The sequence below is a fragment of the Stigmatopora nigra genome, chromosome 15 (genome assembly GCF_051989575.1).
Source record: "Stigmatopora nigra isolate UIUO_SnigA chromosome 15, RoL_Snig_1.1, whole genome shotgun sequence".
Taxonomy (NCBI): domain Eukaryota; kingdom Metazoa; phylum Chordata; class Actinopteri; order Syngnathiformes; family Syngnathidae; genus Stigmatopora; species Stigmatopora nigra.
In genome coordinates, this window is record NC_135522.1 from 463,160 (window position 1) to 485,108 (window position 21,949).

At 44.2% G+C, this 21,949-nt stretch overlaps 8 protein-coding genes across 10 annotated transcripts; 5 read left to right on the top strand and 3 right to left on the bottom strand.

Moving 5' to 3' along the window:
* Positions 1 to 411: 411 nt before the first annotated feature.
* Positions 412 to 2,851, bottom strand: LOC144208497 (metalloproteinase inhibitor 2-like). Its single transcript, XM_077734384.1, has 5 exons — positions 2,613 to 2,851; positions 1,583 to 1,662; positions 1,391 to 1,493; positions 845 to 972; positions 412 to 729 (listed from the first exon to the last, which is right to left on the bottom strand). Exons 1-5 carry the CDS (start codon positions 2,746 to 2,748, stop codon positions 532 to 534), a joined length of 645 nt encoding a protein of 214 aa, XP_077590510.1. The 5' UTR covers positions 2,749 to 2,851; the 3' UTR covers positions 412 to 531.
* A 3,594-nt stretch (positions 2,852 to 6,445) lies between these two features.
* Positions 6,446 to 7,508, top strand: LOC144208769 (metalloproteinase inhibitor 2-like). The gene is made up of 5 exons (XM_077734780.1): positions 6,446 to 6,625; positions 6,788 to 6,867; positions 6,941 to 7,043; positions 7,105 to 7,226; positions 7,307 to 7,508. The coding sequence occupies exons 1-5, from the start codon at positions 6,496 to 6,498 to the stop codon at positions 7,484 to 7,486; spliced, it is 615 nt and encodes a 204-aa protein (XP_077590906.1). The 5' UTR covers positions 6,446 to 6,495; the 3' UTR covers positions 7,487 to 7,508.
* A 314-nt stretch (positions 7,509 to 7,822) lies between these two features.
* LOC144208982 (metalloproteinase inhibitor 2-like) lies at positions 7,823 to 9,055 on the top strand. The gene is made up of 5 exons (XM_077735102.1): positions 7,823 to 8,005; positions 8,345 to 8,421; positions 8,488 to 8,590; positions 8,669 to 8,790; positions 8,864 to 9,055. Exons 1-5 carry the CDS (start codon positions 7,876 to 7,878, stop codon positions 9,029 to 9,031), a joined length of 600 nt encoding a protein of 199 aa, XP_077591228.1. The 5' UTR covers positions 7,823 to 7,875; the 3' UTR covers positions 9,032 to 9,055.
* A 1,077-nt stretch (positions 9,056 to 10,132) lies between these two features.
* On the top strand, positions 10,133 to 11,817 carry LOC144208928 (metalloproteinase inhibitor 2-like). Its single transcript, XM_077735020.1, has 5 exons — positions 10,133 to 10,387; positions 10,737 to 10,816; positions 10,901 to 11,003; positions 11,157 to 11,278; positions 11,365 to 11,817. Exons 1-5 carry the CDS (start codon positions 10,270 to 10,272, stop codon positions 11,539 to 11,541), a joined length of 600 nt encoding a protein of 199 aa, XP_077591146.1. The 5' UTR covers positions 10,133 to 10,269; the 3' UTR covers positions 11,542 to 11,817.
* A 501-nt stretch (positions 11,818 to 12,318) lies between these two features.
* LOC144208516 (metalloproteinase inhibitor 2-like) lies at positions 12,319 to 13,638 on the top strand. The gene is made up of 5 exons (XM_077734418.1): positions 12,319 to 12,489; positions 12,915 to 13,015; positions 13,081 to 13,183; positions 13,252 to 13,376; positions 13,439 to 13,638. Exons 1-5 carry the CDS (start codon positions 12,372 to 12,374, stop codon positions 13,580 to 13,582), a joined length of 591 nt encoding a protein of 196 aa, XP_077590544.1. The 5' UTR covers positions 12,319 to 12,371; the 3' UTR covers positions 13,583 to 13,638.
* Positions 13,639 to 13,646: 8 nt separating this feature from the next.
* Positions 13,647 to 17,741, bottom strand: cant1a (calcium activated nucleotidase 1a). Of its 3 annotated transcripts, none has more exons than XM_077734415.1 (4): positions 17,577 to 17,741; positions 15,420 to 16,067; positions 15,142 to 15,345; positions 13,647 to 14,956 (listed from the first exon to the last, which is right to left on the bottom strand). In XM_077734415.1, exons 2-4 carry the CDS (start codon positions 16,042 to 16,044, stop codon positions 14,586 to 14,588), a joined length of 1,200 nt encoding a protein of 399 aa, XP_077590541.1. In that variant the 5' UTR covers positions 16,045 to 16,067; positions 17,577 to 17,741; the 3' UTR covers positions 13,647 to 14,585. The 3 variants fall into 3 exon arrangements, with proteins under 3 accessions (XP_077590541.1, XP_077590542.1, XP_077590540.1); XM_077734416.1 differs by having other exon boundaries at positions 17,459 to 17,720; XM_077734414.1 differs by lacking the exon at positions 17,577 to 17,741 and adding an exon at positions 16,845 to 17,008.
* Positions 17,742 to 18,239: 498 nt separating this feature from the next.
* On the bottom strand, positions 18,240 to 20,389 carry syngr2a (synaptogyrin 2a). The gene is made up of 4 exons (XM_077734417.1): positions 20,173 to 20,389; positions 19,549 to 19,786; positions 19,338 to 19,471; positions 18,240 to 19,239 (listed from the first exon to the last, which is right to left on the bottom strand). Exons 1-4 carry the CDS (start codon positions 20,269 to 20,271, stop codon positions 19,057 to 19,059), a joined length of 654 nt encoding a protein of 217 aa, XP_077590543.1. The 5' UTR covers positions 20,272 to 20,389; the 3' UTR covers positions 18,240 to 19,056.
* Positions 20,390 to 20,631: 242 nt separating this feature from the next.
* cenpx (centromere protein X) lies at positions 20,632 to 21,713 on the top strand. The gene is made up of 5 exons (XM_077734419.1): positions 20,632 to 20,705; positions 21,034 to 21,085; positions 21,191 to 21,244; positions 21,334 to 21,422; positions 21,579 to 21,713. Exons 1-5 carry the CDS (start codon positions 20,670 to 20,672, stop codon positions 21,591 to 21,593), a joined length of 246 nt encoding a protein of 81 aa, XP_077590545.1. The 5' UTR covers positions 20,632 to 20,669; the 3' UTR covers positions 21,594 to 21,713.
* Positions 21,714 to 21,949: the final 236 nt, after the last annotated feature.

The window sequence follows — 21,949 nt, forward strand, 5'->3', positions numbered from 1 at the left end:
TCCTTTGGTAGTAATTAGATTAAGGTATAGAACAGCTCTACTTTGATGACTGGCCTCATAATTATGAAATAGGACAATGTTGCTTTGAGATGAGGGCTTCTTTTGGGTGGTAAATCAAAGCAGTCAACTCGTATTTCAAAAATCGAACCCATTGTTTACGCAGCATGATTTTGTTCCACTAGAGGGCGGAAGACTGACCACATGTGCTGTAAGCGTATGTATTTACTAAAACGTTTGAAAAAGGTACAAAATTGTTCCAAAGAATGAATTGACTTCAACTTGTAAAACAATATTGTCACACCATACAAAAAATCAACATCATCACTCTCTTAAACATCTTATATTTGGCTTAGTAAAAGCATGGAAAAAAATGTCTAATAGTACAAAGAACTCTGCAGTGAAGCTTAAAAGTGACTTGTGTGGATTGCGTTTATTTCTGCTGAAGCAGTAGTTTGTACAGAAGTGCTTTATAGTCACAAAGTGCTGAATTGTCATATAGGAAAAAAAATGGAACGGCACTGAAAAATGAAATTAAGGGTCTTCGATGTCCATGAATTCTTTTTTGGGCGAGACATTTCCCCGGTACCAAGCGCAAGAGCCGTCGGCCCTCTTGATGCAGGCAAAATGGCGGGCCTGCCTGCCATAGGTCTTCTTTTCCGTCAGGTAGTCGGTCCACAGGCACTCGGCCCGGCTGCTGATGCCGCACGGGACCGAAGTGCAGCGCGTGATCTGGAACAACAACAACAAAATGATGATAATCAATAATTTTGTTGGAGCTCAGGGGTGTGTTAGGTCAGGAGAAGGCTCCGAATGAACATATTAGTCAGTAGTTTGTGGTTGGTACCGTGCAAGCGCAGCCCATTTGGAACCGCTGCAGCACGCTCTTCTTCTGCATGATTCTGGAGATTTCCCAGGGCACCGAAATGAAACTGCACAGGTTGATGTGCAGAGAACCGTCGGGCTTCACTCGACCTGTAGTGGCCCAGATATCAAAATGTAGACGTTTGATCAAATACACATGATAAATCACCCAAATTTGTATGACTATGCTGTAAAAAATGAATAAAAACAACACTGTAAAACCTATTCAGGCCCCTTGGCAAGTGACTAGCGCCCTTTAATGTTAAAAGTAAGAAGCACAAGAGAATGTAGGTGGAGTTGAAGTTTCTTGTGCGACCCATATTATTCATCATTTGCCTCGGGACAAAAAATATATATATATATAACAAGGGTCGTAAATTGAACCGTTTGTGAATCTGTTTCAAGTTTATTTTTTTTCTCCTGTTTTTTTTTTTTTTTTAATTTACCAGAAACTATGCGTTAGAGTATGCGTTAAAATGGAGTCCAAAAGGCTAAATAGTAAAAAAAAAATGCGAGTTCTAGTACGTACCCATGATGAGATACTCAGTGCCATTGTTTAGCTCGACGCCACATGCGGCCGGATCGGACGCCGTGTAGATGGCATCAAAATCCTTGTCGGGGCCTTTGTACATCTGAAAAACAAACATGGAACAAAATAAGTTAAATTTGCATGAATACAGATCACGTGCAAGCCTAAAGAAACCTAAAAAAAGGCTCTTACTTTGGTCTGGTTGATGTCATACTTGATAAATTTCAAATTGTCTCCAAACTCTGTCGCTCCAACCACCGTCGCCTTCATGACTAGAAAAGACAAGATACACAAAATAATCTATGTGACAAAAGTCAGCCAAAAAAGCCATTTTGATGTCAAGGCAGTGGAAGAAATGGAGTAAAAAAGACAGGAATTAAGCAACGTTAATCCCCTTCAAATCCTCAAAGCCTTTTTTTTGGCGACTGGAATGAGGAAGTTTGACTTTTTAGCTTCCCGATTGAAAAAGAGAGAGAAAAAGAGAGAAAAGAAGGATTCAAGTGGAAACATGAAGCCCCCACAGATGTGCTTTTCAGCTCCCAAAATAGAAGCTGGCAGGGTCGGGCTCCAAAAATCCGTATTTATCTAATGATCTCATATTGAAGGGGAAAAAAAATGGAGGTGAAGCCACGCTTTGTGAAGACGTCCCCCGAGGGAACGGAAATTGCTGAGTCTCGGGGAAAACAACAAGAGGAAAAGGGAAGTCAACAAATGGACAAGAAAGTCTGCAAATTCTGCGGCTGCCGTTCACGCTAATCCCACTGGCCTGACTTTGCGGAATCGTGCCTAAACGCCGCTAAATCCAAATAAATCACAATTGTCAACTCAGTTGGGAGATCATGTTTTCAAAACCTTTTGGATTAGAAGCTCTAAATGGATTGAACATTTATTGCCAATCACGGAAAACAAAAGTTATGTTTAAGTCAAGTCACTTTTCCACAATATTCCATTAACATGACATGGAAAGTTACATAAATTAGAATTAAAATGTGACAAAAGTATTCTGTTCATTTTTTAAATAAAGAGTTCATTCAATAAAAACATTCAATGATTTGGGTCCCATCAAAGGAATTTAGTTAAATACAAAACTTAATTGTTTGGTTTGCATCTTTGTATTGTTTTAGTGTGAGAACTTTGGAACAAATTGACTACGTATAAAGTACACCTCTACTTACTTAGTTAGGAAAAAAGGCACAAAAAAAAGAGCAAAAGTTGAACTCACCGACATCCGAGTGGCAAAATGCCTGTTGCGGATGCAAAGCGCTACAACTGCAGGCTCGCGCTCCTTCCTGTCGCAGCAGGAGCAGCAGCAGCACGGCGGCGCCAACCGCCATCCAGTTTGTCGCCGTCCGACTCATGCTGGATGCTTGAGGAGAAAGGAGAGATAGAGAGAGAGAGCAAAGAAGTGGTGTAGGCAGGTCGGCAGATGGCTTTTTTCTGGCCTCTCCCCGCCAGACGTCCTTTTTATGGAGGGCTGCGGAACCCGCCCACGGGCCACGTCACCGTGACTCCTTTCACCTTTGCGCAAAAGCACGCGTAGAGCAGACGGGAAATGATTGGAGACCACCGAATGAATGCGAGGGGAACTCTCCGTCGGGGCCGGTTTTTGCCACGGGCCAAGTAGCCGAGTCCTCGGGGTGCCATCTATTTAGGGGGCGCCTGAAAGGAAAAAAAAAATGCCTTTTTTAATGATGTCACTGATATCCCTCATTCATTCATGTTCTGACTTACTTTTTCTCACAATTTTCATGGGGGTGCTGGAGACATGTGGGGATGTGGAAGGAAACCGGAGAACACAGAGAAAACCCACGCAAGCCCAGGTAGAACATGCAAACTCCACACATAGAGAGGACCCACCTGAAATCGAACTCTCGACCCCAGATCTGTCCACTGGCCAACGTGCTAACCACTCATCCACCGTATATCTCTCATTTTCATGAGTGGCGTTGACATCTACTCTGGGTTAATCGCTTTTCCCTAGTGGCAGTAATGTCATTACATCCAGTGGAAAATCAGGTAATAACAAAAAAATCTTTTGATGATTTTTGCATCTGAAAAGCAGTTTTTGTTTCAATCCACAATCCCACCAGGTCACAATTTAGCAAGAAGCTTGAAAAATCAAATGGTAAGGCCAAACTGAATCACCAGCAGCACTTTTCTAATAAATCTATTTGGACCGTGGGAAGAAGGTACTTATTATTTTTCTATTTAAAAAGAATCTTTGACGGCTACCAGCTAAAGTTAGCCGGCCGACTCACGGCGGCTTTGCGCGCTAACGTTACCGCCCGGCATTAGCGTCAAACTTCTTTCAAAAGCATGTGGGCCATGGGCGTGGGCGTGATGATGGATGCCGCAGGCCCTCCCAAGGACACGTTTTGCTGCCAATATTGACTTTTCTTGCCCTTATTCAAGTACGAAAGTTGAACTTTTTTTATCAAAACGCCCACTGACGAGTCGATAAGCTTAGCTCATTGACGGAAATCCGGTCTATTTGGACTGGGAGGGATGGCAGCCAAAGTTCCTTATAAGGAAAAATGCAATTTGTATTAAAGTATGCACATGACGTTCACATTGAGATATATGTTTGTTTTGAATATTGCACAAGCCATGGTCATATTTTCTTATTTCCTAGACCTAAAAAAAAACATTTTTGTAAGGTCTCAGGAATGGGCCCTGGTCCAAATGGATTGGACACCCACCTATTATCTCATTGGAGGGCATTTTTTATGGGATTTCATTGATTTTGGTTCAGCAAATCAAAGTGGAAAGATTTCAAGTGGATTTTTTTTGGGAGTGGAAAGTTTGGACACCCGCAGATTAGCCGACAAACAAGGTGGTGACTTTGTGCCCTTGAGCTAAATCCATCTGACGGGAAGGCTTTCAGTCTCATCTGGTTTTAGTCACATTTGGTGATTGACATTTTGGTTCAATGGAGGATTTTGTTATGAATGACGTATTCCCGTATCTTTTTGGTCAATTCCATCCACATTTGCAGCAGCAACGTTTTGGGAATTTTCCTTCTCCCTCCCCAAAGTTTCTTGTTTTTTTTTTGTTGAAAGATTGAAGGCACCACTTTGGCAGTGGGCGGCCGTCAAGCAAAATGTTAGTGGCCAACTATGAGGTCAACTGTAGCCCACAGCGCCAATTCACACACGTGCAAATACACACACACGTGTACACACACGCACAAAAGCACTCATTTTTTTTCCTAATTTGGGGGATGTTTGGCAAAGCAAAGCTCACCACAGAAAATGTTGCATTTTTTTTTCTTCTTCTCCCTTTTCCAAGCCTCATTTTGACCAATTCTCAGCACTCCCGACTTTGAAAGGTTTCCCCTCAAAAATCACTTTTTTGTGAACCCACGATTTTGGCCCTAACATTTACGGATACGGCAAAAATGCGTCTTTTTTATTTAATTTATTTTGTTTTTATTTATTTTTCTTAAAAATTCATAACAAAAGAATATTCCTTGACAAAAAAATCTGTTTTTTTTCTCTCGCTATTTTACACTTTTTTGTTTTGTTTCCATCAGCCCTCCCAGCTGAAACGGATTGGACGTCAATGGCAGTCAATGGCGTCCACTAAGCACACCGGAAACTGGCTATGGAGTAATCCCATTATTTTCCCCTGCTTACATCACTTTGAAAGAAGGACAGTGAAAGAAGGTGAATCATAGCAATTGTGTGTCAGGGGCGGAAACGCTCCAAACAAGGAGAAAAAAAAAACTAGAAAAAAATGCAATTTTTGTACGCTGTCAGAATTTTGTAGCGTCTGTCAGACTGTTCTTTTTCAAACTTTTCACCCCCAGCCAAATCAGGAAGAAAAAAAGAGATTTCCCTCTTTCGTTTGCGTCACGCCGTTGAGTCTTTGGACATGGGTGAGGAAACACCCAAAAGTCACCCAAAATCAAAAAGTCAAAGAGTTCAAGTCCCACTCATTTAAATATTAAAAATTCAGCTGGTTATTGCTACTGTTAAATATTGTCAAATGATTTCCAGAGGCACGTACGGTGGGTGACATCATTTTCGAGTGTAAACCTTCATTTCCAGCCACAAGGCCATTTTTTTACGGGAAACATGCTGGTGAGTGACAGCCATTAGGTTCCACTCAGGTGTTATTCACGCGTAAACAAATCAACGGGGGGGGTGACGACATAGTCGTGTTTGGAGGCGGAATCATGGCAACCATTGACAAGCGTGATGAGAGATTCCCGAAAAAAGCCTTCCTGAGTCATGTCAAAATGGCCTTCCGATCCCCCGTCAAACAAGCAAGCCGTCTCAGTGGAATTTTTTTGTCTTTGCGCCTGGCGGGCGACGATAATCATTCGGTACCACCGAATGATAGTACTACCAGTATTTTTTTTTTCTCCCTCGGGATGGTAATCAAAAATCTAAAAAATAGTTTTTTTTCTTTTCTCATGATTGGTCGCTAAACTGCGAGTCCTGGTTAATTTAATCTAATCTAACTCTAATTTATAGGGAGATACATATTGAATTTGATTCATTTTGGACACATTCCAGATGAAAAAATAATAAAAACAAGCCAAAAAGCCATTTTAAAAATGAGAGAAAACTTATTCCATGCAACCAACAACAATAATCATCACCATTTTAGAAGCCACAAGAAAATTGTTTGGAATTATTTTTTGACTAACTAGCCCAAACCAACCTCAAGTGAAATCTTCCCATTTTTTTTGATGGATTTTGGACCCTTATTATTTTTGAAAAGAAGTTCTATTATTCCAATGAGCTTTTAATACTAATGAATTGTGGCGCCCCCCTGTGGCAGCCAAGCAAAATCCTCCTTTTAAAATCCTTAGCTTTTTACATTCAAAACAGGTCATTTTTTTTATTTGCATTGATTGAACTGATTGACCTTGGCTGTTCAATCCATTTTGTCTGGGAGGTTCCTCAAATGGCATGGAAACAGTCCTTCCTTCAGTGTTTGTCAAATTTTCAAAAGCGTTCCGGTCACTCCGGCAGGTGTCAATCAACAAGTGGCATCAGGTGACCTGACGCGTGGGCGGAGTCTCCGGGTATAAAAGTCCACGGTCCAGGTGAGGTCACCCTGAAACCCTGTGTTGCGGTAGCTTAACCGTGAGTGGGATGGCGACGAGCTTCTTCCTTCTACCGCCGCCGCTTCTTCTTCTTCTTCTTCTCTGCTTGGCCCAGCGAGGGCGAGCCTGCTTTTGCCCGCCCAAGCACCCGCAGGAGACCTTTTGCCAGGCGGATGTGGGTCAGTCTTTGGTCTTTTTCTTCCATGTCTTGTAGATGGGAAGGAGTGATTTGTTTTGTGACCAAATGTCTGTTCCAAGAGGCCTCCTGTCTCTGCTCATTTAATTTCAACCTGTCAGCCATTTTTTCCCCAGATGATCAATCCAACCATTGGTCTTTGTAGTTCTCAGGGCAAAGGTCGGCGATATGAAGGCTGACGTGAAAGGCGTGGACCCCGTCAAGTATGACATCCAGCACCTCTCGGTAAATGACGTCTCTTGGCCTTCTCTCGGGATGAAATTTTAAAGATGTCTAACTTTGTTATTTCATTTGCCAGACCCTGAAAGGCAGGCAAAATCGTTTTGACGCCATCTACACGGTGCCCAGCTCTGCGTCGTGCGGCGTCACTCTGATCAAGGACGTGGAGTATTTATTCATGGGTAGAAAAAGCAATGCTTTCAATGGTGGCGACCAGACGCTTGACTTTTGCCGTCTTCTCAGGCCAGGTGAACCGAGACGGCATGCTGGAAATCTCCCTATGTGACTTTTTCCAGCCGTGGGCGGCCATGAGCGACGAACAAAAGAACCTTTTGCTCCGTTACCACATGGGTTGTCATTGCAAGGTAGGAATGCTAAGGCTAAGGTGGGATGGCCCTTTTTAGCCCGGGGCTAAATGCGTTCGGAACGCTTCTCCGGCCGTCAGATCAAGCCCTGCCGGGTGCTTCCGTGTGACGCCGTGAGCCCTCGAGAGTGTTGGTGGATGGTGAGCCAAGGCGAGCAGGCCCGGGAATACGCTTGCGTCAAGAGAAGCGATGGCACCTGCACCTGGTACAGAGGTCCCGCATTCCCCGTGGAGAGCCTCCGGAATCCCGATGACGATTAAACGCTAAATAAAATGATGGCAACAAATCTCAGCGCTTTGAATCCTTCCTGGTCGCAATCCACACTTGGCTCCAACGCCAAAAAAAAAAAAATGGAGTGTAAAAATTGCCCACCACTAGGGGTAAAGACATCAAACAGAGCTATGGCTTGCTGACTTCCGTTTTAAAGCTCCTGTCAAATGATGACCAAAAATGGATTTGGAACAACTTAATTGGTATTCCATTCAAAGCAATTGCATCAAGGAATCCGTAGTGGGCGTGTCTGCCCAGGTGAAAAGCATGTCGTGGGAGGGGCGGCTACATAAAAGGCTGTCGTCCACTTGGGCTGGGACACGACTTGTTAGCACCTTCTGGCCGTTATCTAGACATCTTCATCGTATGACGGTCAACCATGAGCTTTATGCTGAAGACCTTGCTCCTGCCTTTGGCCTTGCTGTGCCTGATGCTTCTGCAAGAGGGCGCTCAAGGCTGCCGGTGCGCCCCGAAGCACGCCCAAGAGTATTTTTGCCAATCGGAAGTCGGTAAGTCGCCACGTCGAGCGTGTCGGCGACGATAGATGATCGCTATGTCGTTAGCAGACGTTCAAATTCGAGTTTGATGGGGCGTCTATTGACATTAATGACGGCTTATGACTAAATTTGCATATTTCGGATGACAAGCTGCACCATAAAATAGTCTCACCCTGGAGTATAAGTCGCTTTTGTTTTGGATGGGTCACTGAAAGTAGACTAAAATAACTAGAAGTTACAAAATAATAGATTTTTGTTAGAAAAGGCCTTTAAAAGTGGTACTTGTTGCACCTAAACTATGACAAAAGTGAGAGAAATCATTGACACTATGCTATTCTTGTGTGTTTACAGTCATCACGGCAAAGGTTGGTCAGAAGACAATCGATAAAACCAATCACCGTGTCAAGTATGACATCCAACTAACCAGGGTAAGTGATTTCATGAATACTCTCCAAGTAGTACAATTTAACCAAACATTTTTTTCACCTCCCAAGACCATCAAGGGCCCTAAAAAGATTTTTGACACCATCTACAGCACGTTGAGTTCTGCGGCATGTGGAGTCTTTCTGACCAAAGATACCGAGTATCTTTTTATGGGTAAAAAAAAAAAGAAGTTTCTTTTGTGATGAGCATCCGTAAGGTTTCTCCTGATTTTTTTTTTTGTATCTTTTCCAGCCAGACTTTGGCTGGACGGCACGCTGTACATCTCTTCGTGCGACTTCTTTGCGCAGTGGAGAACTTTGAGCTCTGCGCAAAAGAACTTGCTGTACCGCTACCAACTGGGCTGCGACTGCAAGGTAGGACGCCGTTTTGAGAAAAAAAAGTTTCCCGGTGACGACGCGCACTTAACGGCTTGGGCCTTGGCGGCAGATCACGGTCTGCGACGCCCCCCCGTGCGCCCCGAGCGGCCCGATGGGCTGCACCTGGACACGATTTCTCCCGGCGAGGCACTACGAAGTGCCGATGCGAAACTTGGCCTGCGTCAAGAAAGGCGGCGGTTCTTGTGCCTGGGAGAGAGGCCTTGACAAAGGAAAATAAAGATGTTTTTTTTCTTTTTAATTCCCATTGGAATTGATGCGACTTGCATACACAATGGTGAATAAAGAACAAATAAAGATGCAATTTGTGAGAAATAAAATGAGCACTTCCTCAACTGACTATAAAGGCTAGAATTTATCTGGGGGGGGGGGGGGTTGTGATCTTAAAGTCCACAAAAAAAGCACTTGACAGTGAAATGAACATATTTGGGATGGTTTTAATGACTCATCTGAAAAGCTATTGTCAAAAGATGATGAAAGAGCTCTCTATGCTACTTTAAGGGAACTCATTATCTACAATAAAGACAACTGGTGTAGAAAATGAGCATTTCATCAGCCATGCACGTCAAATTCAGCTAGTATTTCATCAATCTAATTCTTAAGATAAAAGTCAAATCAGATCATCTCAAGGAGGAATATTGGACATAAACTGAGCTATTACCAACCTCGGGCCAACTGAACACAAGTTTAATGATGGCTCAGTCTAGAAAAGAAATCCCTACTTTTTCTGCCAAAGCAGCCAAATTCACAGCATTGCTGTATTTTTTGACTTTTTGACCTTTTGGCCCCCTGGCCCACCTCTCTTTCCTGCCACTTACTGTTCAAATTTCCCTTCAAAAGACCAACCTTATGTAAACAATCCCCTTTTGACCTTTGACTTCATGACCCCCAAATTGAATCAGCACTTTCATTTCCTCTGACGCACATATGTGACAACATGGACCGTCCCTCTATTCCAATTTGAACACAAATGTACAAACTTAAAGAAGCAAATGACCTCCGTTTGACCTAGCGACCATGCTAAAACCAGCAGGTGGATCTATCCATTGACGTCCACATCTTTTTTTCCACTGGGATTGGTCCAATTTGCCAAGCGTGAACTTCTGTCTTCTCTGCACTTCTTCGGAACTTTTCCCCACCCATTTTTGGGGTTGTAAACATCTAACGCGTTTAATAGTCAGAGTGAATCAGCAGAAACTCAATCCAACCTGTTTAAAAAGGTGAGGGAAGAACATAAAGAGCAAAAGTACAGTCTAAATGATCTTCATTTCGCAAATTGCCACTCCAAACAAAAGCGCCATCTTAAGAAATGGGTAGGAGCTAATGGGTAAATAATTGGGGGGCGGGGCCAAAGGTTGGCCACAAAAAGGCCTGTCCGGAGTTACTGAGCACCAAGCATCGCCGGCATAACCTTTTGGAAAAGCCCCGGTGCAACTTGGACATCCTTGACCCGAGCTAATGAGCGTGATGAACTGGCTTGTGGCGCTACTCTTCTTGTGGGGGCTCCAAGATGGCACCCAAGCCTGCACCTGCCTCCCCAGCCACCCTCAGGAGATCTTTTGCCATTCGGACGTGGGTGAGTCACATCCAGCTTCACGTCGGGCGACAATTGCCAAAAAACAATGTTTATTTTAGCTTTTTATAAATACATTTTTAGATTCTACAAAATTATTTTTAACTTAAAAACTGAAAAAAAATGGATTAAAAAATGACAATTATTGATTTAAAAGGCGGAAAATCAGGAAATTTATTATACATCTATACCATTCATTTTGAATATGATCCTAAAAAGTCGGCACTGATGATTGACGTTCTCGGGCCGCACAAAATGATGCGGCGGGCCAGATTTGGCCCCCGGGCCGCCACTTTGACACCTGTGCTCTACGCCGTGAATTACGACAGCATTGTAAAAACTTTCTTTTTAGTCTTCTCTGCACTCATTCGTGGCGTCCAACATGGCGGCGCCTATAACCAACCCATCCAATATGACGTCCAATTGACCAGGGTAATTGTCTTTGAATGATGCTCACATATGCAAATTCAGCATGAATCCACTAATATAGATATTTTTTGTTTTCCTTCCCCCAAGTATTTCAAGGGCCCCCGCAAACTTTTCTTTTCCATCTACACCGCCTCTAGCAGCGCCGCCTGTGGAGTCGTCTTGGAAAAGGACACAGAGTATCTAATCATGGGTAGAAAAACAATCCATTTTAATGCTCATGCTAAAGTGCTACAAGGCAAACAAAACAGCAATGGCTTGGCTATTACTGTTTTGAATGCAATTCGTTTTGCAATCAAGTTTGAAGCTTGTCATTCGGCTCCTCCCCCTTTTTTTGCCTTTAAAGCCAAAGTGCATCCGGACGGCAAGGTGCACTTTTCCTCGTGCGACTTTTACCACCCGTGGAAGACTTTGAGCTCTGCGCAACAGGAAAACTTGTGGCGTTTCCCCCGTGGCTGCCATTGCAAGGTCGTGATGCAAAACACGGCGTCATACGTCAAAACATGACATGCAACAATCAACGTGATTTGCTCGCTCACCCCCCTTTTTTTCAGATCAAAAACTGCTACTCGAGCCGGTGCCCACCGAGCGGCCGCAAAGAGTGCCAGTGGACGGACTTTTTGGGGCAGTCCCACGACGCTTGCCTGAAAAAACGCGGCGGTTTCTGCAAATGGCACCGAGAAGTGGTCAGACCTACCCGACCTTGGAAGTTCACAAGCTATTTGTCCTAAATACAACAAATAATACAAACTGACAAATCTAAAGTCATATTGTATGAATAAGGGTTAGGGTTATGAATGTATGGTTTGCAGATTTGATTTTTTAAATTTTTTGCAGCTTCCAGATGTTGCTAAAATGCAAATATTAGACTATTCTGTCAAATATTTGATGTCATTCAAAATGATGAATCATAAAGCTTGCTCATTAATAGAACTCGCTCTCATAATGGAATGGAAAATAGTTTAAAGGCAAATTTTGTGGCATTTTTTAATTTCCTGCTCTTAGAAATTTTCAATCCAGGGTTGGCTCATTTATATTGGCTCGCAGCAAATAAAAATATTAAATATCACCTGCATAAGAGGTTTATTTGCATCCTATACTGTTATTCCCATCTTTACCGCTAGAAGGTGCTGGTCCGGACCCTCTCTATTAGCTGATGGATTAAAATCGGCGAATATTGAAACAAATGTAAACAATTTGAATAGTACTTAAATATAAAAGTTTTTTTTAAATTAAAAAACACAAATATTCCCGTATTCAGGTATTTTCCTCATGTTCAGTAAATGTACCCAATCAAAATATACAGGATATGCGTATTTTAATAGACTTCTGAGGATATACTTTTCATTGAATATGCTTTATCGATGCACAAATGTTTGACTCATTCATAAATCTGTTAGCAATGTGGACTGCGTTATTTTTTGGAGTTAATAATGGCCAAAAAATGAGAAAAATCCCATGGGTGGGCGGAGGTGCTAATTGATGGCGTGGTCATAAAGAAGGTCCTCGCGTGGACTAAGATCAACTCGCTTGTCCGGCTGACTCACCTAGGGGCTTCACGATGAACAATTTAGTGTTGACCCTGCTCTTGCTCCACTTGGTAGGACTCCGTGAGGTGGTCCGAGGATGCAGTTGCTTCCCCACGCACCCGCAGCAGAGCTTCTGCCAAGCGGACTTCGGTAAGACAAGAAAAACGGTAAAAAAAAAATAAAAAAAAAGTCCATCAGGAGAATCTCTTCATTGACGTTCTTCTTAACTTCGAGGGGAAAACAGCTAACTCGACTTTTTAAAAAACTTTCTGGGGGTAAAAGATTAACGTCCTGCTTGAATGAAAAGGAAGAGCAGGTGTTCGTCATCATGGTAAACACGGAAGTGGACGTTTTAATTTCCGGTCAGTTGTTATGATTTGAAAACGAAAATTTCGTCCACCAAGTTTTCGTTTTACTTTCCTTCAAGGATAAGGTACTCTAGTAAAATTGTACATTCATAAAATAAAACTTTTAAATACTACAAAAATACTAATTATTCTACAATTTGTGTCACCATCTCGTTCCTAAAGAACCCAAATGAGATGCTGAACATAAACTTAATTTGGTGTTTCCAGCTATGAAAGCCGTGATTTTAAAGAGGACTGACGTCAACACCGCCATCGACTTTACAGATTTTGGCTTTAATAATATCAAGTATGACATCCAAGTGCTCAAGGTAAGACTTGAAATTTTCAAATGGACGCCACATCCTTTTTCATGTTTTATTTTTCTATTTACTAGCTGTTCAAGGGCCCCAAGATGAATTTAGACGCAGTCTACACGGGTTCCAACTCTGCGGCATGTGGAATCCATTTGATCAATGGCACGGAGTATTTCCTCTCAGGTAGATTTATGCAAAATTTTTAAAAAAAATACACCATTTGGGCTTAATGTCATTTCCTGGCACGACAGGTTACCTGGATTTGAAAGGCTTTCTCCACGTCAGCCTGTGTGGGTTTGTCCAGCGGTGGGAAGATTTGAGCAGCACACAGAAGAGGGGTGTGGAATGGAACTACAAAAATGGCTGCAATTGCAAGGTAAGATGCACTTCATTTAATTTTTTTGTCCACATCTAATAGGGTGCTTTCACGTTTTTCAGATTACCCGCTGCGCGTCGATCCCGTGCGGCAGCACCTTCGCCGAGTGCCTGTGGTCCGACTACCAGACGCTGGCCGTGTTCCGACATTTTGCTTGCGTGGAGAAAAGCGACGGTTCTTGTGCCTGGTTCCGTGGGATCGCCTAGGGGCAAAAATGTTTCATACATTCAAAGCTTTGTCAATTAAAAATAATTCAATCGAATCTCTGACCATGTTTCTATCACTTCATTGCCAAACTAGTTTATCGCATTGACCTGTGCATAAGGCAAAAATTGAAAATGCCTAAAAAAATCAATATTACTTTCTCTAAATAGCCCCCCATATATTTTTCCTGCATACTCGTGGTATTAGTGTACAAATGTATTACTTTGAATGAGAATCTATAAAACTGAATTTATGATACTGTAGAATTATGAAATTCCTCCAGTAATGGTAATTTTCTTACTGCCAAACAGATAATGACCAACAAAAAGCAAAGGTGACTGCTGACAATCACTGGTGAAACACAATATAGCAAGTCTTGGGCACAGGGGATAAACACTGGTTCCAGTCATTTTTTTAATTACAACACTCCTTACTTACGTAAGAGAATATGGCAATTCTTCATGAAAATAAAACTAGTCCCCCCAAAAAGTGACATTTTTCAGAATTTAACTGTTTAATGGTGGAGTGAAGACTGTCAAATGTGCTGGAGAAGTAAACAGTCCAAGAAGTTTGTGGTACATTCATTTTCAGATGAAGTTTTCCACCATTGGTGAAGACAATGACCACTTTGAGACAGTGCGGCGACTTGATCAAATTCAAACCAGGTCAATGGAAATTTGAGGAAATAGTAGATGTGCTAGTTACTACTTCATTTTGATGACAATGATCCAACTTCTGGGAATGTGGCCCTTAGCAAGATGGCCACCTTACAACCATGATGCCAGAGAAGCAAAGGGTTGTTTACTTGAATCTATAGTACATTTTTACACGGTTTCCCAAATGGATTGCAACGGTCCTTCACTTTGACACTATTTTTCCAACCAAATTTGAAGATGTGAGAATTTTCTTTTTTGTCTTGCAGTTCATTGTTTTTTTTTTTTCTTTTTTTGGGTGGCTCCTGGCACTCACAAGTCCAGCCCCCTTTTGAGTTTTTGAGGACCCGAGCTAGATGAACTCCAGGCCCTCGTACTTGACGTCGCCGATTTTGGTCTCGGGCAAGACGATGCGTCCGTCCAGCGTGAAGGCCAGGATGTAAGTGGCCACCGTGCCGGCGTCCTCCTCCGACTTGAGCGCCAAGATGATCCGGTCGTCGGTGTCGGGCACGAACTTGAAAGAGGAGAAGCCCCGGGCGGGGTCCAGGGGGCCCACCCGGCTCACCGTCACGTCGGCAAAGTCCGGCGAGCAGCTCAGGAGCAGGTTGGTGCCGCGGCGCTCGTCCGCCGTCTCCTCGTAGCGCTCGGCGCTGGCCCGGCGTGGCAGGAAGAACCAGCGCTGCAACGTCTCGCTCCACGCCGCCGACTCGTGAATCAGGTAACCTGCGGGGGACGGACCAAGGGGCCGTGAGGGGAATCCCCGGATTACCATGCCCGCGACCGAAGACGTTTTCCCCACGGACTGGCTATTCCGTTTTGAGGTCACACATCATACTTCATTCTGACTTTCAACGTTTACAGTGAAGGTAAGACGAGGACACCCGCATGGTCATTTGAAGTCATCTGACCTGGAGGCTGGAGTCCGGCGGCCGCCTTGAGCGACTTGTAGACGGGCACCCAGTTGTGGTGTTCCACGTCCCCGCGGTGGCCCACCACTTTCACCCACTCCGGGTTGTCGTTGACGAAGGCGCCCGAGGTGGTGGTCCACTCCTTGCCCAGGCCGCCCACGTAAAGGCGCTCGTCCTTCACCGCCAGCCACTCGGCTTTGAAACCTACGGATGGAAAAAAAAAAAAAGGTGCGTTTCCTGGAAAAGCACTCGCAAATCATTCCAAATAGTCTTCATACCTTTGGCCACGTTGCCGTCGCCGTCGGGCAGGATGACCCAGGGCACGACCTTGTCGCCGTCAATGCGATAGACCACGCCCGTCCTGTCGTCCACGCTGTAGAGCTTTCCGTCGAAGACGGTCAGCTCCGACAGCTCCATGCCCCGCCCCTTCTCGGCCAGGTGTCCTTCCAGCTCCGTCTTGTCGGCGTCCCACTCCACGCGCAGCCGCTCGCCGCCGGGGGGCACCAGCAGGTGTCCGCGCCGCATGTAGCTGAACCACGTCTGCGCCTTGAAGCTGACCGAGTCGGCGTCCAGGTCGGCGATGACGGCGATGCGGTAGCGCGTGCCGGCCGCCGTCCGCTGGGGCGGGCTGAGCGGGTAGGTGCGGTTGTACCCCGGCGTCGTCCGGCGCTCGTGGGCGGTGCCGCCGCTCTGGCCCCGCCCCCGGCCGGGGCTCAGGTGCAAGGAGAGCAGCAGGAGCAGAGCCAGCGTGACCACGCCGGCCGCCGCGATGGGCCGCCACTTGAGGCGGAAGCGGGGGTCGCTGGCGTTGGCCAACATGGGCAGCCCCCCGACCGAGATGCGCAGGCCGTTCATGGCCGCCTCATTTTGCTCCAGTCGAGCGTAGCCCGCCGGCGCGCTCATAGAGGACGGGGGCCGCCTCCGACCTGCGCAACAAAAAGACAAAAAAAAAAGTCCAGTCAAAAATGCACATATCCTTTTATCGCCCTTAATCTCAACGAAAAGTTATTTAAGAATGGTAAAAGCAGCAGGAGGAAGAAGACACGTAAGCGCGGAAGTCAAAAGCAAAACAAGCAAAACGTGTTTCGAATTTCAGTGTCATTGTTTTAAAGAGATTCCGCCCCACCCTATAATAGCAGGAACAACAATCATATTTTGTGGTCATGTCTCAAAACCTGAAAGCAAAAGTTTCTGTAGCTTATAACTAAAAAAAAAATAGCAGACGACTATTGACATTCTCCAATGAGATAATGTAGCGTTTCAACTGTGAAGACCAGTCTTGGTCTTTTTTTAATCCATTTTTGCCACTGACATTCCACCAAACAATCAAACTACAGGACAACAACTTGAAAAAAATCTACAAGCGTCACCTGTTCTGCTGTTAGGCAACTCAACGTCAACAAAGCCATTTTTGGGAGCACAAAGTTCAACCAAATTCTCCTTGGTTTGACTTTGAGAGTTCACAAGTGGTCGGCATTGCGTGTTTACCTCCAGGGGCCAACCGGTATTCGCCAGCATTAATTATTCGCCCTAGACAGTTAGCCATGGGTTACGGGATCCAGCGTGGGCCGGAAGGCTCCTCGGGGGGAAATTGCGAAGGTCTCTGCAGCCTCCTTGCGGCCTAGTCAAAGACCCTTTCACAAGCGGCTGGGGAGGGGGTGCCGCAGTAGCCCGTGAAAAGCGCCTATGTTCTGGTGGCTTACCTGTCCGTCTCGTACGGTTGGAGCGCCGCTGACACTGCATGAGCTTCGCGTCCCGGTCGGTGTTGGACTTGAACTAAGCCAAGAGGATCACGAAGCGGTCCAAAGGTGAGAGGGCCGGCCGGGCATGGGGGGTGCATACTTTGCACTAGATGCATATCATCCAAATCTTAACTCTTAACTGACTCGTAAATGGACAAACCCTTCGAGTAGTAGTACGGAAATGTAATCATTTTTTTTCAGGGACGTGGGGCCAAAGTTCAACAATCCTTTAGTTTGTTTAGATTTGAGGCAGCTTCATGCAAACAAGGAAGAGGAAATATTCGAGGAATTTTGTTGCCGTGCCATCTATTGCAATAATTGTACAAACATGCTAGCATGTTTAGGTATGCTATTGTGTTGCGTTCAAGTGCATACATCTCATATTTGGGGGGATTAAATATACAAGGTATTTGCCTTAAACAATGACGTAAGCCAAACGTGTTTGTCGTTGTTTTGAATGTGTGGGGGCGTAAAATAGCTCAGCCATTGCTACAACTGGACAACCCACAAACAAAGACTGCCGTCCCCCCGGAAAAGTCAGTGGAAACGGTCAGAAAGCGGCAACCCTCAATTACCTGAAGCTCACACAGCCGTTCGGGTTGTTAGCTCCGATGCTACTTCCTTTCGTTCCAACACACAAGCGGCTTTTCTTTCGACATGGGTGTCATTCGCCAGGAAAGGCGGAAAACTCACCGTTAGCACACACTCACGCCGCCAGTTGTACGTCCGCCGCTGGGTGGAATTCTAAACTCATCGTTGGTCGGCGTTTAGCCGTCTTCGGTTGACACTTGACGACACCTTGGACACGAAACTGCCGCCTGGGATCTTCACTTCCTGCTGGTCCAGGAATTGTGACGTCATCTCACGTCGCCTTGGTGCTACCTTTAACGACGCTCGGAAATAAAGCATTCATCATTTCCTTTGAATTGAATGTACGTATTAAATAAAATGACTAAGGTTTTCAACATTTAAAGAACCACCTGGCCTACTTCCTGATACCTTTATTACTATACTATTAATTTGCCATCGGCTACAATATTACATATTTTCATATGTTCATCAACATGAATATAAATATGTTCTGTCCCTTATCAAATAAATCAATCAATAAAGTTTCCCTCCATTAGCTCAATGATTGGAGGACAATCATCATCAATGGCTTTCAATAATTTATTATATGCTGAGCTGTTTATTAGTTCACATTACATCAACAGTGTAGATTTACTCCAAAATATACAGTTAATTCTAAGTCCGGATGTGCAGTCATTGTCACAATCATAATATCAATATTTACCCAAGGAGCAAATGTCTGCTTAAAATCCTGTTGGGTGAGGTTATAAACGAGGAGACAAAGGGTCAGGATTTTTTTTTTTATTTGGCAAAGAGAATACTGCATAAGGCACACAAAAGTGAGAATTCTCAGCAGAACAAAAAAAATCAAAATCCAGAAAGTCATGTGACGTGATCATCATGTGATTGTCTCGTGCCTCATAAAATGGCAGCCGACGCATGGAAAAAAAGAAAATGACATTAAAGCACGGCACGCCGAGCACTAATGTGGCCATGGAATTTTTTTTCCATTCAAAAAGCAGAATACAACAAAAATGCACAAGGTTTCTAATATACCCTAAAAAAAATCCAAACAACGGGTAAAGCACAGCTTCCGTGGAAATAAATGAATCTTCTCAACTAAAAAAGTTCCTTTGGCATCAATGAAACAAGTCGGCATCAAATAAAATGACCGTTTTTTAAAGTCATTTCTGCTATTGACGGCGACACTTTAAAAAAACTCCACCAAAGCTTTTACCTTCCTTTAAAATACTAAAATATCACTATATTGAATCACAAACAGTGCACAAAATCCATTTTAGTGATTATTAAATAAAATAAAAAATAAGTACAGTAGTATGTTTTGTTTTGAGGGATAAATTGTAATTAATATTTCCAATAGATGTTTTGATACTGTGCAAATGTGCTCACATGAGCAGTGAAGTGGTTTTGGCTTCCAGAAAAGCAACTATACTGTCATTTTTGGACTATGAGTAAATATCATTTTAGGTTGAGTGATTGGACATGTCCTGCTGGAGGAGACAGGAGGACAGGTAGGTAGGTGTCTATGAATTTGGACAATTTGAAGGCCCTCACGGCTTCTGTTGGAATCTCAAAATGTCTCTCAATAGGGCGGCGGTTGGTAATCTCCAGAATTTTCCGGATTCGGGGGGAACGGAGACTGCTGGTAGCCGGTGGGGGCGGAGCTGGCGGGGTACGTCGGGTCCACGGCGGGGTCTGTGTACTGCTGGGCCACGTCGCCAACGCCTTGGCGATAGCGCTCGTAAGCAAAATAGGACAGTAGACCCTGCGGAGAGAACGGGAATTAAATGTATCAAGATTAGCCAAAAAACCATTGAATTTTTATTGTTGGCTTTTGCATGACTCATGTTGTGGAAGGCTCACCCAGCTGAGGATGGAGAAGAAGGAAAAGGCCAAGACGGCACGGGCGGCGTCGCCCGGCACGGCCACCATGGTGGTCCAAGACCACTGATTGGCCAAAACGCAGAAGCAGATGAACCACAGGAACGTCCATGTCGCTGCCAAGTCACAATAAAATCAGCAAAACACAAGTGACGACTCTTAAGTTCCAAGTTTTATGGCCTCCCCTCCTCACCTGAAAAGGCCAAATCGCCAATGATGATGTACTTCCTCTCCTTGGCGTTACTGATCCGCGGGAAGTAGACGTCCAGCACGAGGAGAACCATGCAGGCCAAAAAGGCCAGGACGCCCACCCACATGCCGTAGCCGCAAGCACTCTCTCTTTCGTTGAACATGCATTTTGGCTCCGGATCCAGGGATGAGTTGATGTAGCCCTCCGACGTGATGGTGGCAAAGACCACAATGGCGAAGAGCTAGCAAGACATCGGGCGTCCAAATCAGGATGGGAGTTGCAAATTTGACCTCAGTTCCTAAACCAGAGGTCACCAACGGCAGTCCTCGAAGCTTGGTGACCTCGAGGACCAATGTTGGTAACCCCTATCCTGAACAACAAAAATGCCTTCCGTGTTTGCACAACGCAAGATGCTATTAAAACAGCATTTGACGCAATGACGTGTGTATAGCGCAATATAAGACCTACTAACCAAATTCCTGCCTTTATTTCTCCCATACAATTAGTCCAATGGTCAGACCATCAAATGTGTTGTCCTTATTTACCAAGTCACGTTAATTTTAGTTTGGATATCGCAGCTGTTGACAGCTAACCATGCTAACAGCTTCTTTCGCTTTACTCACTCACCCAGCTTAAAAATCGTAGAATTGTCTGCGGGTTCTTCACAAAACTGTCCAAATCGAACGTGCCGCCTGCCAGCGGGGCTCCATAAGCGCTGCTTTGCATTTTTTTCTTGTTTTGGGGAGTTACAAACTTTCTTTGTAAACTAAACCGACAAACTTTCTTCCTGGGATGTCACACGGCTTCCTGAAAACTTTCGTTAAGGCCGCCCTCTTTTGTCACGTTTAGGGACCCTCGGATGTCTAAAGTTTCCTATCGTCCAAAGAACAAATATGTTATATCAAGTTTTTGTTTTGTTAAAAAAATAAACATACCCAAAACAAGTTGAACATACACACATGTATATTTTCGTTCATATTCATTGAAGGATACAATAAATGAAAACAAAAACAAAAATAACAAACGGTGAAAGTCGCATCTTTATTACGATCCCAGCAACTGCGTCATATCTAACTAACCAATCACATCACAGTGCGCGAAGTTCCTCCCGGCGAGTCAACAACATGGCGGAAAGAGACACAGAAATTACGTTTAAAAAGGTACCTTGCATTGTTTTTTTTCTTGGTGTTTCAGTGCGATTGCATTTTTATTATTTTTCATAACAATTAATCGTCATAACGACTGCTAAATCATCGTTTTCGTTGGTCAGTTCGCCACTGCACAAACCAAAACATTTTAACTATGAAAGTGCGGTCTTAACGGACATAGGTGGTATCTTTTAAAAAAAAATGTAGTGTACAAGATGGGGCTAGATGCATCGATCATTGCATTTCAAACCAACCAGGGAACATATGGAAATATATATCTAAAACGTTGTGTATGTCCTGGTAAAGGATCTCCTTTTGACTTTTTGTGCTTCACCCACAGGAGACGGTCAGCAAGCTTCTATCTAGCTTCTTCAAGGAAGACAAAACCAGATGTAAGTAAGGGGAATTAACCCATATAAACAATGGCCGACAGTGAGCAGCTAATTAATAAACATTTAGGGCATATAAACTCAACTGTTGAATCTCTTTTGTGGCAGTAAGTGTCGAGGCCACACTGCTCATGGCGGAGATGCTGAAAATATTTGTCCAAGGTAAATATTGCCATCACAAAGATAGTAGTACTTTATATGAGTCAAAGATGATGATGATGAGATTTTCATGTGTTTTTTTTTTTTGTCAGAGGCGGCCGTGCGCTGTGTAAAACAAGCAGAACGGGAGGACAGTGACCAAGTGGAAATCGAACACTTTGAAAAGATCCTCCCTCAGCTGGTGTGTACAGTTAGTGTCTTATTGATTTCATCTAAAATGTTCTCCAAAGTACACCAATTTAGCATATTACATGGTAAAAGTGGAATTTCTATGACTAAGAAGTAGGCCTCGACTTGTACATGTACTTGAACGTTTCCCTTTTCTTTCCCTTTTCAGCTGCTGGACTTCTAACTACCACCGGATGTCGCCAGAGAATCTATCGCAAGGTAAATGCACTTTTTCCCCTCCGTCCTCGTGCGTGTACCAGTCCGAAAAAAAGCAGCATTAAACACCTAGCCTAGCGGCATTGTTTTAGTTTTTGGCCGCGTGCCTCTTGTGGGGGGAAAAAAAGCGAGGCGCAGCACCCCACCACCACCTGTGCTCCCAACGCAACAACAGGTGCTCCCAGCATGTTCGCCGGGCGCCCCGCATCAAAGCTTCCCGCGGCAGTTGGAAGCAATTAGAGTAATAAGGGGAGCGGCCGCTCTCTTAGATGATGACAAGTGCCAGGAACCCCCTCCCCTGCCCTCCCACTAAAAAAAAGGAAA

Excerpts from the sequence above, each read along its gene's own strand:
- LOC144208497 (XM_077734384.1), bottom strand. The coding sequence starts at position 2,748 with ATGAGTCGGACGGCGACAAACTGGATGGCGGTTGGCGCCGCCGTGCTG. Across the intron at positions 1,494-1,582 it reads ATGACATCAACCAGACCAAA|ATGTACAAAGGCCCCGACAA; the intron begins GTAAGAGCCTTT and ends TTTGTTTTTCAG. Across the intron at positions 730-844 it reads AAATGGGCTGCGCTTGCACG|ATCACGCGCTGCACTTCGGT; the intron begins GTACCAACCACA and ends TTGTTGTTCCAG.
- LOC144208769 (XM_077734780.1), top strand. The coding sequence starts at position 6,496 with ATGGCGACGAGCTTCTTCCTTCTACCGCCGCCGCTTCTTCTTCTTCTT. Across the intron at positions 6,626-6,787 it reads CTTTTGCCAGGCGGATGTGG|TTCTCAGGGCAAAGGTCGGC; the intron begins GTCAGTCTTTGG and ends TGGTCTTTGTAG. Across the intron at positions 6,868-6,940 it reads ATGACATCCAGCACCTCTCG|ACCCTGAAAGGCAGGCAAAA; the intron begins GTAAATGACGTC and ends TTCATTTGCCAG.
- LOC144208982 (XM_077735102.1), top strand. The coding sequence starts at position 7,876 with ATGAGCTTTATGCTGAAGACCTTGCTCCTGCCTTTGGCCTTGCTGTGC. Across the intron at positions 8,006-8,344 it reads TTTTTGCCAATCGGAAGTCG|TCATCACGGCAAAGGTTGGT; the intron begins GTAAGTCGCCAC and ends GTGTGTTTACAG. Across the intron at positions 8,591-8,668 it reads TACCGAGTATCTTTTTATGG|CCAGACTTTGGCTGGACGGC; the intron begins GTAAAAAAAAAA and ends TATCTTTTCCAG.
- LOC144208928 (XM_077735020.1), top strand. The coding sequence starts at position 10,270 with ATGAGCGTGATGAACTGGCTTGTGGCGCTACTCTTCTTGTGGGGGCTC. Across the intron at positions 10,388-10,736 it reads CTTTTGCCATTCGGACGTGG|TCTTCTCTGCACTCATTCGT; the intron begins GTGAGTCACATC and ends CTTTCTTTTTAG. Across the intron at positions 10,817-10,900 it reads ATGACGTCCAATTGACCAGG|TATTTCAAGGGCCCCCGCAA; the intron begins GTAATTGTCTTT and ends CCTTCCCCCAAG.
- LOC144208516 (XM_077734418.1), top strand. The coding sequence starts at position 12,372 with ATGAACAATTTAGTGTTGACCCTGCTCTTGCTCCACTTGGTAGGACTC. Across the intron at positions 12,490-12,914 it reads CTTCTGCCAAGCGGACTTCG|CTATGAAAGCCGTGATTTTA; the intron begins GTAAGACAAGAA and ends TGGTGTTTCCAG. Across the intron at positions 13,184-13,251 it reads CACGGAGTATTTCCTCTCAG|GTTACCTGGATTTGAAAGGC; the intron begins GTAGATTTATGC and ends CTGGCACGACAG.
- cant1a (XM_077734414.1), bottom strand. The coding sequence starts at position 16,884 with ATGCAGTGTCAGCGGCGCTCCAACCGTACGAGACGGACAG. Across the intron at positions 15,346-15,419 it reads CGACGGCAACGTGGCCAAAG|GTTTCAAAGCCGAGTGGCTG; the intron begins GTATGAAGACTA and ends TTCCATCCGTAG. Across the intron at positions 14,957-15,141 it reads CGCCGGACTCCAGCCTCCAG|GTTACCTGATTCACGAGTCG; the intron begins GTCAGATGACTT and ends CGTCCCCCGCAG.
- syngr2a (XM_077734417.1), bottom strand. The coding sequence starts at position 20,271 with ATGCAAAGCAGCGCTTATGGAGCCCCGCTGGCAGGCGGCACGTTCGAT. Across the intron at positions 19,787-20,172 it reads TTCTACGATTTTTAAGCTGG|CTCTTCGCCATTGTGGTCTT; the intron begins GTGAGTGAGTAA and ends ATGTCTTGCTAG. Across the intron at positions 19,472-19,548 it reads TGGCGATTTGGCCTTTTCAG|CGACATGGACGTTCCTGTGG; the intron begins GTGAGGAGGGGA and ends GTGACTTGGCAG.
- cenpx (XM_077734419.1), top strand. The coding sequence starts at position 20,670 with ATGGCGGAAAGAGACACAGAAATTACGTTTAAAAAG. Across the intron at positions 20,706-21,033 it reads CAGAAATTACGTTTAAAAAG|GAGACGGTCAGCAAGCTTCT; the intron begins GTACCTTGCATT and ends CTTCACCCACAG. Across the intron at positions 21,086-21,190 it reads CAAGGAAGACAAAACCAGAT|TAAGTGTCGAGGCCACACTG; the intron begins GTAAGTAAGGGG and ends CTTTTGTGGCAG.